This window comes from Ostrea edulis, chromosome 2 (genome assembly GCF_947568905.1).
Source record: "Ostrea edulis chromosome 2, xbOstEdul1.1, whole genome shotgun sequence".
NCBI lineage: Eukaryota > Metazoa > Mollusca > Bivalvia > Ostreida > Ostreidae > Ostrea > Ostrea edulis.
In genome coordinates, this window is record NC_079165.1 from 6,572,651 (window position 1) to 6,588,667 (window position 16,017).

The window sequence follows — 16,017 nt, forward strand, 5'->3', positions numbered from 1 at the left end:
ATACCAAGCAGTGACCGTGCAGTGCTGAACCCTGGCCACATGATCCATTTTACATTGAAATATGACCAACAATTCAATTATAGACCGAGACCCCACCATCACTTTGACCTGGACTTGCAATTTGGGGCTTCAAGACGGACCCCACTAAGTCTTCTCCTGTGCCTCCCCCCTCCACCCTCCCCTTGAAATTGTAAAACACGCATTCCTTTTGATGTGGCTGAGAGATTCAGTGTATCACTGTTTCCTTATATATGTTCATCCTGTTTTAAATAGGTTATGTCGCCCCATTTTTCGAAAAACGGGGTTAAAAAAAGGAAACTAAAATTTAAGCGGAGGAGGAGGAAATATTACAGAAATGTGCAATGTGTATAAAAAATATAAAAGTTCAGGAAAGGAGCACATCATATAAAAAACACATGTCGATACCCTATAATCAAGCTTCATGAAAGGCTTGAACAGATCAGGATTTGTACGGCTGTCGGTTCATGCCGAGTACTACACACCTAACGGTTCTGTCCCTAGTGCAATGTATGGCAAAATGCCAACTCAGTTTTATTTCCATGTGGTCTTTTTGACATTTAAATATTTCAAATTACACAATAAATAATTATATTCAGGTTATTTTTACCCGCATCGATTAAAGGTTGGTACAATATATGGGGGAAAAAAAACACGTGTGACTCAGTCGGTGTGTTATGACGTAGAGGAAAATTTCCAAGAATGAAAGATCGATTTCACTAAACCTGTAGCCAGCGAGCGGGAAGGAGCACTTGCGCTAACAAGATGAATAAAACTGAGAAAAATGCCGAATTTACAGTTGACGAGGAATATTTAAGGCAGAAGGAGGTTTGTGGATACATTTTCTGATATCTTTGTAGGTTTTGGTGATTTTCATCATTAAAAATGATTCTTCATCGATTATGAATGGATCGTTGCGGCTGCGTTCAACATCAGACCAGACTCAACACGCTCTCTACTAATGCCCTCATTATAATAATTTATACATATTTCATTGTTCAAGCTAGCCTTTTTGTAGACTTTTGTAATTTTGGAAAAGAGAAAGAGAGTGTAGATTTCTGATGAATTAGATTAAATGTCCACACAAAAAAAAAATGGTGGGAAAAAATTAGTTCTTGTAAAGTCAATAAAAATGTCTGCATGTTTAACCTATCGCCATGATGATCTTTTTATTATTATTTTTTTTCAATTAGTTCTTTATATCATGCTAATCGTGTTTGTTAAGTACCGATCTGCAGATGAAACTGTATTCATCCCCACCTACACCGTATGTTGACAAGGTTGCTTTTTCACAGATTATTCTAACTATAGTGTATGATAAAGTTTCCTGTACCTAACTCATACAATAGATCTACTGCCTCGTACTATGGGGGGGATATTGATCATTTGAACATTTGTTCCTTGAGTTGTCGTCTCCTGGTGTTCTCTGCAGATAACCAATGTGTGTTAAATACTCGTCTGAAAGTACAGTGTAGGCCCTAATCAGCTTTTATTTGAAAGTTGAAAGGCTTTTTAAAGGCCCAATGCTTTCATTGAGAAACTTTAGTTCGTTTTTGGATGAAACATTTAATGAATGTAAATTTATATTGTTGGTATCGACAAGGGATCAGTACTAGCACTCCTTATTATCTGTTTGTATGCAGTTAATAATCTGTTGACTGTACATGCCCTCACACACAATAACCAAATCGCTGAACTTGAAGCATCGATAAAGTATTGATTATGTTGAATTTGCATGCATTACTTCAGACTTCAAATTCTCTCATTTAGTTGTGGATTTATCTATTGATTGTCTTGTCCTCTGTTGATGATTATAAGGAACCTGTAGGTGACTAGACTTTTTTGTACGTCCAAAAATACACGCAACTCTCCACCCACAGCCCATCCAAATGTATGAAGTGATAAAAATGCAGTGATGGTGCGAGTGGAAATCTACCAGCATTCCTAGTAGTTATTGTTTAACACAGTGGTAGGAGTGTCAGACTTGTAAACTTGGGGTTGAGGGTTCAATTACCCACCACTGCCTGTTTTGATTAACTTTGATACTGCTACAACATGTTCTAAGGTTAGAGTTCAGATAGATGTTCCTTTGTTTGACCTTCCCTTGAAGGAAGAGGGGATGTAACCAAAGAGGTGGTGTGTTAATGTTCCTGTAAGCAATACCAGCGAGATCCACACTGTCGCACATCAAATAACCATTTAGCTCAGCTGTTAAACATAACCAATGATGCCAGTCACTAATAGTTAATATTAAATATCCGCAGATTTAAAAACCAATGACGCCTGTCGCTAATAGTTATAATTATTTTTCACTACAGAAAGCCTTGGTTGACAGTGAGTCTTCATCTCCTGGCAGCAGTCAGAGCAGCCTAGATAGTGGGGATGAAAATGTCGGACGAGGAAACTGGTCGGGCCGGCTAGACTTCCTGTTGTCCTGTGTAGGATTTGCTGTGGGACTGGGGAATATATGGAGGTTTCCTTATTTGTGTTATCAGAGTGGAGGAGGTATGAGATAGGAGTTAATTTTTTAACTAATTTTGAAATGATGAATTATCATGCCTGCTGAGCTTTGTAGATGAACTAAAATTAAACACAAAGATAAAGAAACTGCTCATTGTCCCTAATTATGTTTTAATTATGTATGTATTGATTTATTTTTTTAGGGGCATTTTTAATTCCATATGTGATTTTCCTGATCTTGTGCGGGATACCATTATTTTTCCTGGAGGTCAGTTACGGCCAGTTTGCCAGCCTGAGCCCCATCACAGTGTGGAAAATTTCCCCACTCTTTAAAGGTCAGTCCGATTTATACATTGTTAATGGAGATTTAGCAAGGTGTGAAATTATTCTTTTGTGTGTAAATACAAGAGAGCAAACTGGCAGCTACCACACCTATTAAGTATTTTGTTGATAAGGAAGATTTGATATTGATATTACTATGTGGGGGATCGATATTGTATACAGAGTAATTTTTCATTGGCAATTTTCCATTGTTGCAGTGGTAATAAAAGACCCCTTATCTGCCAGCTTATTGTAGGAAGTTAAAAGCACTAATCATGTACCAACAGATACTAACATCCTCCCACTAGTCTGTCAAGTGTTTGTATCCCTGTCTCTCCCTGTCAGACTAGAATGCGTCAAGCATCAGTTGTTTTCCTCTTCTATTTCCCTTGTTAGTTTCCCTTCAGAGAGAATTAATTAATTTGTTTACGAACACGGGGCTACCCTATGTAAAGCCTGTCATCGTAATGCCCAGGGGGTCAAGGTGGGAATGTTCGTGTTGGAGCATTTATATATATGAATGGTCTGTGTTAATTTATGCCTCTGTGTCCGCTCCTTGGGAGGAAAAGGTCAAGAGAAGATTTTTAAGTGTTAGTACTTAGATCCCAGCATGTTGATGTATGCTTAGTCTGTCACAAAGAAGGAAATCTGTGTGGGGTATTATGATAAAACATTTAAATGGTACAAGCGTACTTATAAAAAAATATCTTCATTTCCAAACTAACATGGTTGATGTATCTATGATATTGATATATAGTAACTTTTGCCATATAAAGTATTTAATTTTACCCAAGATGAAAGGAATAGTTTAAAATTCAATATTTAGTTATTGACTTATTGTATTAAATTTTTAACAGCATTGAAAGGCATAGACTTCTAGTGGTCCAGAAGTTGAGGTCAAGGTCATAGAGTGAAACCAAAATCAATGCAATGAAATTTACAATTCTACAAAAAGAAATTCTATTTTTATAGGACATAGATTCACAAAGCAATCAAATTGAATATCTTAGATCTGACATGTGCAGTGAAAAATCTGTATACACAGATAAGTTGTAATTGTGTTTTCACCGCTGTAAGACAGTACGTATATATATCCGAGTGGGAGCCCTATTCATTGTCTCTGAACATGTCCAGAAGTTTTTAACCCGCAGACTTTGGACAATGTCAGAGGAAGATACTTATGCATTTTGAGGTCAAAAGGTCACAATGTGAAGGTCTTATGAGAAAAAAATTGTGGGATTGAGTAAGGCAATGGCTTTAGTATTCTATGAATGGCATTCTTCATGTTCATTACCTATTACTAAGTGGACAGTGTTGAAAGGAAGTGATCTATTACATCCTTGCCCCTATATACACAGTAAACAAACTTGATGTCAAAACTCACGGTTGCCATGGTTTTCCTTCTGATTATGTGTAAAGAGGGTGCACACAATGCATACATTATAATAATAAGATCAACCAAAGATGTTCCCAGAGTTGAATTAGTCAAGAATGAACTAAGATAGATTTTATTTTTCTTTCATTGGGGATGAAATCAAATAGTTTATGTTGCAGGGGATATCAATATGTTATCGCCATTATAGATGCATAAACCATGTTAGTTGGATTCCAAAAAATTAGATAGTACATGTACATATGTACGTTTAAGTTAGGGTCACAAGGTCAGATATCAAGGTTAAAGGAGTATACCTTGAGCTCTCAGTTGGGCACTGACTGCAGACTGTCATTTTTCTTGATAAATTCAGAAGAGCAATTTATAGAGAGCATGTATATTATAATTAACATAGAAATAAAATGCATTTGGATCAATAGAGTGCCAAAAAAAAACACATTGATTGTTATGGTAGAAAAGTGCTCACTATGGCATGAAGAAGAAAGAGGTCATTACAAGAAATATATACTGTAAACATTTAACATAATTTTATTTGTGTTGTTTAATAATGACTACGCTTTTGTTTTCAGGTGTGGGATATGGTATGGTCATCATATCGGGGATTGTATGCGTGTACTACAACATAATCATCACGTGGACAATCTATTTCCTGTATTACTCCTTCAGAGCAGTCCTGCCCTGGAGTACGTGTGACAATTCATGGAACACGGAGAAATGTTACGTCCGCGGCGAAAGTGATCTGACCAATGGAACGAATGGATACAATGTCTCCAATGTAAACACAACAAACCTCTTCAATTCTTCAGACGTAGCAGTGACTTTTGCCGACTTGACAAGCAATGTGTCGAAATTGAATACATCAGACAGGGTCACAGCCAGTGAAGAGTTCTGGCAGTAAGAATTCTTTATTTGAATCTGGATATTTGATAAAGAGAAGTGCAATAAGAATTTGCGATATAATTTAGTAGGTATTTGATAGTTGCAGAAGTATCATGGATGACATAATATCGATTAGTAAACCTAAACTATGTCTTTCTATGATATGTATTTTATTGTTAAACATTTTAAAATCTGAGTAATAACTATAAAGTCAATATGTGCTTGTAAATTAAGAATTAAAATGTTTTAGGAATGAAGTTTTGCAAATCACGGACGGAATTGAGGACTTGGGTGTCATTCGTTGGGAGCTCCTCATCTGTCTGGCAGTGGCATGGATCATCGTTTTCCTGTGCCTGTGTAAGGGAATTAAATCATCTGGAAGGGTAAGTCACTCAGTCCCTATCAAGCTTTAATGCAGAAGTTATAATCAGCACAGCACCATCTGTAGATTATTGAAAGAAAAAATATCTTGGATGTTTGTATGGTGGGGGTATGAAAAGAATGGATGCGGTAATATGCATAATTAGCAAAGATGAGTACACAGAAAGCACTCCCTTCTTCCAGTATTCATACCTCCCCAATAGTACAAACTAGTGTAATATTTTGTTCTAAACTTTTCATACAAAGCACGCCTTTTTGTGACACAAGCACATGTTCTTTTATGAGGATATGCAAAGTGTTGAATGGCAACAGATTATTATTGACAGAACTTTGGTGACATTGATTATACGTGTATCTGGTTTTTCAGGTAGTGTATGTGACAGCCACCTTTCCCTATCTGGTTCTGACCATTCTGTTTATCCGAGGGGTCACACTTCCTGGTGCCGGAGCCGGAATATACTTCTATCTCGTCCCAGAGTGGGAGAAACTTCTGACATTCAAGGTTTGTTACTGTTCCTTATTTTATAGGAAATAGCACGTTTTATTTGCAGCAAGAAATATTTAAAGATTATATGTAGAAACGGAGAAGAAAACTTAATTATTGTAATGAGATAGTTTGTATATGATATTGAAGAAGTTTGTAAGTGTTTAGTGAAATGATAAAAGTTAGAACCTGTCAATAGGTGTGGGGAGATGCTGCAGTGCAGATCTTCTACTCAGTGGGTATGGCCTGGGGAGGACTCATCACAATGGCCAGCTACAATAAGTTTAACAACAACTGTTACCGTGATGCCATGATTGTACCTCTTATCAACTGTGGAACCAGCGTGTTTGCGGGGCTAGTCATTTTCTCTATCCTAGGATTCATGTCGCATGAGACGGGTGTCGACATCACAAAAGTTGTTACACAAGGTATGTTTTATGTGGCTGAAACAAAGCTGTGTTATGCAAGAAGGAAGTAAGTGTACTGATTTATACCACAAGTATCATTAGTAATCAGTGCCAGCATTTGTAACTTATTTTACCAGGAAGAATTTAATTGCTGTTGAACTTTTTTCTATAAGAATAAGGGAAAAAAAACAATTTATTGATGGGGGAATACAGAAATTTTGATTTCAGGGAGTAAAAAAAAAATTTATGTGTTGATGCTTTGCACCCATATTGGACAAATTCTGTTTATGTACAATATATAGATCCAGACAAAGACTGAAATTGAAGTAAAATTTTGAAATCTTTATTTGCAGGACCGGGTTTGACATTTGTTGCATACCCAGAGGCCGTATCTAAACTTCCGATTTCCCCCCTGTGGGCAGTTCTGTTTTTCCTCATGTTGTTCACAATTGGTTTGGACAGCCAGGTATGAAATTGTTTTGTTGCATGTGGACAGAAATTACGATCTGTAAAAATGATGACACAGACTCCCAAACTGATGATGAAAGCAAGCATTATGACATAGACCACAGGAAATGCATGTATTTAAAGAGATTATCGTTAAATATTACTGGCATATGTTTTTGCATTGATGTTTACAAGATCATTGAAACATTCATAAAATTAAAACTATGTTTAAGACATGGGGAAAAAAACTGAAAATTTTTAGCAGTTTGAAAGTTCATTTTGTTGCAATATCAGGTCATTCAAAATTGATTTCATCATAGTCCAGATCGCAAGTGTGTGTCATCATCGAACATTTCATGATTCATTGGAAACTGAGTTCATGGAAAGCTCTTCTATGAACACAGATTTCTTCCCTATCTAACAAGGAAAACATATCAGTTGAGCAAGCACGTTTGCCTTTATTTCTCTTCATTTTTTTATTTGGATTATAATAAATGAATACTGAAATTTTGCTTTCAAAACAAGGTCCTTAATCTGTGGAACTGCATACCAACTGATTTTCATCATGTCCTTTATTTCCTTGTGGTTTTAGGCTGCTTTTTCAAAGCAGCTTCTTCTGCATCTTTCATTCATCAGTAATTCATGCTGTTAAAGAATTTATGATTTTTTTTTTTAAATCAAGAAAAAGAAATCAACGTTACATTTAGAATTTATATGTAGAAATCATTAATGATACTCATGAATATGGTCTCTAAAAAGGAGGGGGGGGGGGGGCATTCCAAGGGAAATAAATCTTAATTTCGGTTTTTAATTTCCAATTTTTGACATTTTGGGTTACTGAAATTCACAAAGAGCACTATATTAGTGAGTTTTTAGCATATGTTTAACATTTCCTTTACATAATAAACTGTCTTTATTATCTAGAGATAGTCTTGCAGTAGCAAGGTACACAGGTAACGTTTTAGTTTTTGTGTGAGAGGATGACGGGAAAGGTGAAAAGAAGGTGTGCGAAAGACTGTACGATGTGTGAACGTTTTTGTAATCCAATCTGAGCATCTACCAATGTAAAATGTGTGGTCTAGCTGTTCTAAATTCACTGTCAGATTAAAACTGACTGGTGTTGGAAGTGTGTATGGAAATTTTTGGATGCAACATGGAATGCAAGTTTTGAATGAAGTGTGTCTTCAGCATCTGCTGATTTAGTCATGGAATTTGACAAACCTTTTAATTTTTGACCTGCATTTTTTGTTCTAATGACTGCCTGTTATTTTTTCATCTGTTGCATGCTTAGATTTAAATGCATTAAAAATACAGATGGGCAAGCCTAACAGCACAGCGAATTTAATATGAATTTCAGTGCAGTAAAAATTCAATGCCCTTTATTTGGGGGAATGGCTGTTGATGAAATTATTTGATTGTTTTACACAATATTGAAATCAAAGGAAAGCAAGAATAAATATGATTTGGGTGAGAGGAAAAAAATCTTTGTTATATTCGAATGGGGATATGAAGATCCTGTCCACATTAAAATCAGGCATTGCCAGAAATGACAAATTAAGGCCACCATTTTTTGTTCCTAGGTTTGCGTGGTCGCCATGCATGTACAGCAGTAATGATTTTCCCAGTCAGAAATGTATTGTTTGTAATGCAGAAAAGTTTCTTTCAAATTTTTTATAATGGTGTACATAGAGATCTTAATGGGATACTAAAATGTATACATAAGATAAATAGAGGTTGAAAATTTTTATTTTATTTTACCTTTATGTGAATAAGCAATTCAAATCAATAAAAAATTGTGAAACCCAGAAATTCAATATGCCAATCTCTGCCTGATTTTATCATGGACAGCCTCTGAATGTGTAAAGAGGGGGCATTTTATTAAAGCTCATAAAAATGTTCGGTGTGCCTGGTTTAGCTTTTAAGTAATTTGGAGACACATTGAAATGCTTGTTTGCTATGTTTCTTTTTTGTCCAGGATAGTGGTGAAATGTGGTGCAGGAAGACCCTGTGATCAACACATCTCTGTATCACCACGGTAACCGCTGGTCCACTGTGATAAAAATACAAATTTAACTTTTGTATTAACAGCCCCTATTTTCAATTTACCAAATGTGTGTGAGCACTGTCAAAAAATATGTGTAAATTTATTTCTAACAATCATATTCACATTTGAAAATATAAAGTTCAATATCTCATTTTGTGGGTCAAGTTTCAGATTATAAATGTTTTGTAATGTCAAAGTTCATAGTCTTGAGATCAGGATCTTTTTAGGTTTGGGGATACCAAGTAGCTCACGCACATTGGGAAAGTTTTAACATACTTTCATTTTGTTGTAGGTTTAATTAAGCACAAAGTTCTCAAGAATTATTGTTAAATACTCATTTGCAAAGTAAAAAGTTAATTCTAAAGTTTATTTTGAATAAATCAACTTGTGGACTTTACATCTCATATCACGATGCTTTTCAAGATTCATACACATGTATTTTGTGAAAAACATACAAGGTCTTTGTAAAAGTTGCATTAAATCAAAAGTCTTTTAATTGATTTTTTATAAAATTTTATGCACACCAAATTTGAAACCAAAAAAAAAAATGAAAGAAAATGGAAAAACATCAGCATGAAGTTTGATGGATGTGCATTTAAGAATGCAGTCATTGACAAAGTTCCCTATAAGTCAGATGATCCCTAAATCCCTCTCAGCCTTATAAAGACCGTGTACACATCATTTATTTCCTTTGTAAATTGATATATTGGTAACAATCAGACCGTTTTAATTCAGTGCAGACATTTCAGTTGGATACAGTACAAGAGGAGTATTTGTATTATAAGAAATACTGAATCCAATGAGGAAATGTGATTTTTTAAAAATTAAAGTGTTTCTCTTAAAAGTAAATGTATTCATATTTGCCAACCTTTCACAATCTGAAAGTATAAAGTAATCACATTCTGGAAGTAAGGGATGAAGTTTACTGAAAGTGGCTGCTGTTGAAGTTTTTAAAGGAATATAGAAAGGAATTCCAAAAATCCAATTTCTGGGAAGGATTACAAGAAAATGGACCAGAAATTGACCAAGTTTGGGGGTAGGGTGTCACCCTGTAATGAGGGCAAGTTGGCATCTATGTATATTTTGGAATTATAAAGGAAGTAAATACTGAATGGTGTCCATCTGGCATTGTCTTGGACTGGGAATGAATACAGACTTCTGTTAAAAATCAGGGTGCTGTGGATTCCCGGTATCCAAGTATGCTGGTTGGCTTCATTTTTCATGGGTATTGTCATGAATAACTTTTCTCTGTTCATTCAAAATGCATGTGTATGTATCATTTCATTGTGACATTTTAAGAACAAAGTATTCAGGAAGTCTTGAAATTCGATTTGATAATTAGGCTACTTTAGAACTTCAAGTATAGTGTACCGGTAATTATATTTTTTAAGAAAGTATCGTTTAAAGAATTTTTAAAATTTGATTTTAAAGTTTCCTGAATTCTTTGCTGAGAACGCCCATCTTTTTTCAGACATTTATAGGTCACTGTTCCCAGGACTTTCATTTTCGTTTTGATTTTATAGTTTGGAATGTTTGAAACCATGACCAGTGCCTTTATTGACGAGTTTCCGACTCTGTTGAGGAAGAGGAAGGTTCTGTTTACTGCCATGTTCTGCTTCGTCGAATTCCTCCTGGGCATTCCATGTATCTTGCAGGTGAGCAGACGGGAATAAAATTTTCATATAACTGATACTTTAAAACCACTTTACCCTAGGGTTACTTGTTCAAATAAAATGGTGGACTGATATGGAGAGAAATTAAAAATAAAACAGGTTTCAAGAACTCGGAACCAACCTTGTGTTAGGGAGGACAAGTTTGTGAGCTGTTGGTACACGTGCATAGACAAAGTTAAGGTCTCTCCCAACATTGACAAGAAATGGGTGTTGATAAAAATGTTTTTTTACATTAGTAAAAGTGGGTTTATGATAATTTCTGAAAATGAAAGCTACAGTAGAGGGAGTTACTCCAAATATGAAACTGATGTCTCTTGAGACAGTATTAGGGGGGGGGGGGGGGGGGGTACAACAAGTCTAGTGTCGTTCATAAATTTTGCACTTCAGAACCAGATGTTCATACAATGTATTATCAATGTCAAGTAAAACTGCTTCACCTTTTGATTGACAGGGAGGGATCTATGTGCTCCAGATCATGGATTGGTACTGTGCCACATTCTCTCTGATGTTGTTGTCGTTTACCGAGTGTGTGGTCATTGGCTGGATCTATGGTAGGTTTCTCCTCCCCCCCCCTCTCTTTTCTCTCTCTCTCTCTCTCTCTCTCTCTCTCTCTCTCTCTCTCTCTCTCTCACCAGAACATATTTTGTCCTTCAGAACAGTTGTTATATTGATCTGAAAAGTGACCATCTCCAGGGATTTTCTAAGTGTTGTTTTTTTGTTGTTTTTTTTCCCCTGTGCAGGTGCGGACAGGTTTTACAAGGACATTGAACTGATGATTGGCTATCAGCCGGGAGTGTGGTGGAAGATTTGCTGGAAGTTTATCACACCTATTACCATCATTGTAAGTTGTTGTGGCAGTGAATCATGGAGAGACAAATGTTGCCAAGTCATTGACCTTGTTTATGAATTCTAAACACCAAAACTTAACAATTTATGATAAGAGGTATCTGCATAGATAAATATTTCAACAGATTTCCAAACAGCCATAGGAAGATTGATGTACACTGTAGAAAATATTCATGTTGTAATATAATACACTGAAGTGGTGGTGGGTCTTAATGCAGTTTATTTAATTCTTGCACATGTGCCAGACTCTGGTTGAACAATTATAAACAGGATGCAAGACCTTCGAACATTTATCACAACATTTTGGGGGAAGGGTTAAACAGAAAGTAGGTCATGATGTTTTGGAACTAACCGATAATTCTGGTTATATCATATTTTTTGCTCTGTGAAGCCAAGGATTATGTTCAATTGTCAGTTGATGCACATGGGGGGGGGGGGGGGGGGGGGGGGGGGGGATATCGTTAGAATTAATCAACATCAAGGCTGGGATGTTAGTGAGGGCATATGTGTCAGGTTGACATTACCAATTGTACCCATGTCTGGCACTTGTCTAAATTGTCACCTTAACAAATTAATGTTGACTTGTATATGATGGACTGGATAGGTGAAACATTGTTTTTAATCACCGTTGTCCTGTCTACTTCCTTGCATCAGGTTTTGAATAGGTCCCTATTGACATTATACTTTTACACTGTAGTTGTAGTATCAATAAAATGGATTTAATACTAGGGGAAAATCTCGCATGAGAAACACAATAATGATCTGTCAAATCAAATAAGTAAAGACTGATGAAATATCTAAAATCCAAAAAGGTAAGGGGGCTGGGCTAAAATATAATTCCCTTGATTACTAATGTGAAAGTAACATGACCCACAAAATCAGCCAGGGCCTTGCGGTAAGGTCTTGTTTCAGATTTGGGATAACTGTAAACATCAAGGTCTTGTATATTTTAGTTTTATAACAGTGAAATTTTGTGGACAAGGTCTTTTGGGGTGCATTTGCAGATAGATGAGCAAGAAAAAAGAGTTCATTGAGAGTCCTACATGTACTTTTCAATTTATTGACATGGATTTATTTTAGGAACAATAACCTCTATTCAACTAAATTAAGAATTTCTCCTGACAAGTGTATGTGCCTAAGTGCTGCATGTAATTGCAATTATGTACAATTTATTTGATCATGAAATACAACCAAGCATCATGTCATGATTACATGTTTTACTGTTTACATTTCTTCTTGTACAGTTTATATGGCTGTTCAGTGTGACCCAGCTAAGCCCAGTGACTTACGGAGATTACGAGTACCCAGATGGCGCCATTGTGTTCGGTTGGATGCTCGGCCTTGTGTCCCTCTTGCCTGTGCCAGTGTGTGCTCTGATCGCCATTCTAGGGGAACAAGGAAGTCTGATTGAGGTAAGGATAGGTTTAACTCCCCTTTACTTACCTACCATTACCAAAGTTGATTGCCATCGGCAAGGAAAAAAAGATTCTTCGTTATATTTCTGATGAAGTATTTGTAGTGCTTAAATGCATGTTGGTTTCTGATTTCAGTGTATTTATTCAAGCACCTTACTTTTCTTGAATTACTATAGTGAGTTTATATAATTGAGATGCAGTTTTGCCCTGTGCCTTGTGAAGACATTGCTTTCATTCAATAATCTTTGAAATTATAGCGAATCAAGAAGTTGGTCCACCACTCTGATGACTGGGGTCCAGCGGTGGAGAAACACCGAGCGCGATACCTACAATCACTAGAGGACTCCTCCCCCCACGTCTACTTAGACTCTGTAGTTTGTACACCGCTAGTCGAGTCAAAAGACAGTGCTGCAAGTCAACAATGTTAGATGTTAGTCTTGTGTGAATTTGTAGGATTTCTTGAAGATGAGTGTGATTAAAAAAAAAAGTGTGGACAAGCGGCTCCGGTTTCAATGTGGTGGGATTGATTCTTGCCAGGGCACATGTAAATGTGTCACTAATCTAGAATCTCCAATACACAATGCCATTGAGATCCTGAGGGACCAAAGAGTGTGTTTTAGCACTGGATGCTTAGAAGACTGAACACTTTGTGTCAGTTGATCTCGCTTACCTACAGAACTAAACAGTATGATACTGTGCAACACAAATGATGTATGCATGTTAAAAGCACCAGATTTTTAGAAAGGGAGGGGGGGTTGTATATCTGAATAAAAGATCTTAGATGGATGATGGTTGAAGTGGATTAATGGTGCTTTTATTGACACACCAGATAATACTCTACTTGCCAAATTCATAGATGGAGGAGGCATATTTTTATATTAAAAGGCAATATTTTAATGGTTATTCCGATTCTACATCCACTCTTTTGGAGATGAAAACAATGTTTCAGACTACAAAGTTTTCTACTGGTTGCAATATTTATTGTTTTTATTAAATTAATTGTAATCTGACCTTGTATTTGAATAATTGTGAAAAAAAAATAGTTTCATAAACATTTGTTGTCTTCAAAGTTGAATATTTTTTTTTGGCCCTTTTTATTCAGTGTACTGTGTTTTAAAAATTTGATCTATTTATTTTATTTTTTTACTTGTGTCTGTATAGAGTTAAAGTCTAGGATAAAAAATTTATTGATCAGTGGAAGTATTGTACTTGTATCTGAAGTTGTTTTGAATAAACCATGAGGAAATAATGTGCTTGTTGATGTATGATTCTTGTCTTTGTTGATCATCCGTGTACAAATTTGTCACTTTTCTGATCGCCTTTGTCTGTCTGTCCCTCTGTAAATTTACATTTTCGACTTCTCCAGAACCTCTGGGTCAATTTCAATCCAACTTGGCTAAAACAATCCTTTGGTGAAGGTCATTCAAGTCTGTTCATATGAAGGGCCATGCCCACTTCAAAGGGGAGATAAATGCAAAATGGGTCGGGGTCATTTTAAAATCTTCTGGAACCACTGGGCCAGAGGAGCTGACATTTACATGAAAGCTTATTGACATAGTGCAGATTTAAGTTTGTTAAAACCATGACAACTGGGGGAAGGGTGGGGCCACTATAGGGGATCAAAGTTCTACATATGAATATATAGATAAAATCTTCTCAACCACTGGGCTAGGAAAGTACAAATTTACATGAAAGCTTCCTGATATGGTGCAGAATTAAGTGTTAAAATCATGTCCTCCGGGGGAAGGGCGGGGCCACAATAGGGACCAAAGTTTTACGTGCGAATATATAGGGAGAAAATCTCAAAAGCCATTGTCCAAAGAAATTTACCTGAAAGTAGTGCAGATTCGTGTTTGAAAAGTTGTGGTCTCTGGAGGGTAGGTTGAGGTCACAATAGGTATCAAAGGTTTACATGCGAATATAAGGGGGGGGGGGGGGTCTTGAAATATGGGCCAAGGTGACTCGGATGAGCTACATGGGCATCTTGAATGTTCCCTGCTTTATATAAATTTATTTGGATCTGTCCATAGCTATCTGTCGCTTTCATTTCCAGATTATATCTCTAAAAGTCGTTGAGGATTTAGCAATGAAATTTACAATAACAAAGTCAAAGATCTATGAAGTGCCAAGTTAACATAAACTCAAATGATTAAAGTTAATTATTTGCAGATATCAATTCAATTGTTGCTCACAAAAATTGAATCGATGCTGACTTAAATTATGACCCCCTTCAAAGAAGAGGGGCAAATTGCTTTGCACCTGTCAGTCGGTAGATCACGTGTCCGCTCAATATCTTGAGAACTATTCACTTGATTGTAATGATATTTTATATGTGGGTTCCCGGTTGGTTATAAGTAGAAGAGGACCCCTATCGATGGCGGACCCCCTGTAAAGTAAAGTAAATTTTACTTAAAGTCGGCACTATATACATTCAACATATCAAACACAAGCTCTGTAGAGCTTTTTAACCGACTATCACATTCATGTACATGTATATCAAGGACAAAGACACATAGTATGCATGTACACATATACACAGACATATCACAGATTAACAAAAGAATACAAAATAAAAGAAAAATTTCATGCAAGAATATACAGATACGAAAGCATAAGATTAAGAGAGAGAAATAAAATACTACAAGCAAGAGTATATATATATATAAATCATCATTAAATTTCAAGCCAATTAGCTGTGTTTACTGTTTCAAGTAAAAGCTGGATAGTATAAGAATTTTTGAAAATAATATAGATATAATTAAAATCAATGATGGTAGTAAATTAATCATAAATATTTAAAATTTCATTACTGATGGAATTTACTAAAAAATAAATAAATAAAAGTAAAAATAGAAAGGAAAGGTCTATTGAGCCATGCAAACACACACATAAACGCTGCATAGATAAAAAGAACAGAAGCAACACATAAAGCTAGGTACACTGGACCTAAGATCTGCATGATTTACACTTACATGTGGGGCCAGACCAAGTGGAAATAAAACTTTTAAATTGATTTAAGGTGGTAAGATGCCTAGCTTCATTTGGCAAAGAGTTCCAGATCTTAGGAGCACTGTACCTAAAGGATTGCAACCCATACCTGGTTGTCCTGACACTAGGCACAATGGCAATGTTTGTGTATCTAAAACTGTAAGAGTGATCTTTAAATGCAATGATGTCATGAAGAAACAGAGGGCTGGATTTATTTATAATTTTATAGGTTTCTATAGCCAGTGTGCGCATACGCCTTAC

At 36.0% G+C, this 16,017-nt stretch overlaps 1 protein-coding gene across 1 annotated transcript; it reads left to right on the forward strand.

The window, feature by feature from the left end:
- The first annotated feature begins 620 nt into the window (after positions 1 to 620).
- LOC125681282 (sodium- and chloride-dependent glycine transporter 1-like) lies at positions 621 to 14,017 on the forward strand. The gene is made up of 13 exons (XM_048921306.2): positions 621 to 846; positions 2,337 to 2,523; positions 2,682 to 2,813; positions 4,762 to 5,086; positions 5,322 to 5,454; positions 5,820 to 5,954; positions 6,136 to 6,364; positions 6,697 to 6,809; positions 10,358 to 10,489; positions 10,959 to 11,058; positions 11,248 to 11,348; positions 12,598 to 12,765; positions 13,026 to 14,017. Exons 1-13 carry the CDS (start codon positions 784 to 786, stop codon positions 13,194 to 13,196), a joined length of 1,989 nt encoding a protein of 662 aa, XP_048777263.1. The 5' UTR covers positions 621 to 783; the 3' UTR covers positions 13,197 to 14,017.
- The last annotated feature ends 2,000 nt before the right edge of the window (positions 14,018 to 16,017 follow it).

Coding starts and splice junctions, on each gene's coding strand:
- LOC125681282 (XM_048921306.2), top strand. CDS start 784: ATGAATAAAACTGAGAAAAATGCCGAATTTACAGTTGACGAGGAATAT. Junction 2,524..2,681: donor GTGTTATCAGAGTGGAGGAG/GTATGAGATAGG, acceptor TTATTTTTTTAG/GGGCATTTTTAATTCCATAT. Junction 11,059..11,247: donor GGTCATTGGCTGGATCTATG/GTAGGTTTCTCC, acceptor TCCCCTGTGCAG/GTGCGGACAGGTTTTACAAG.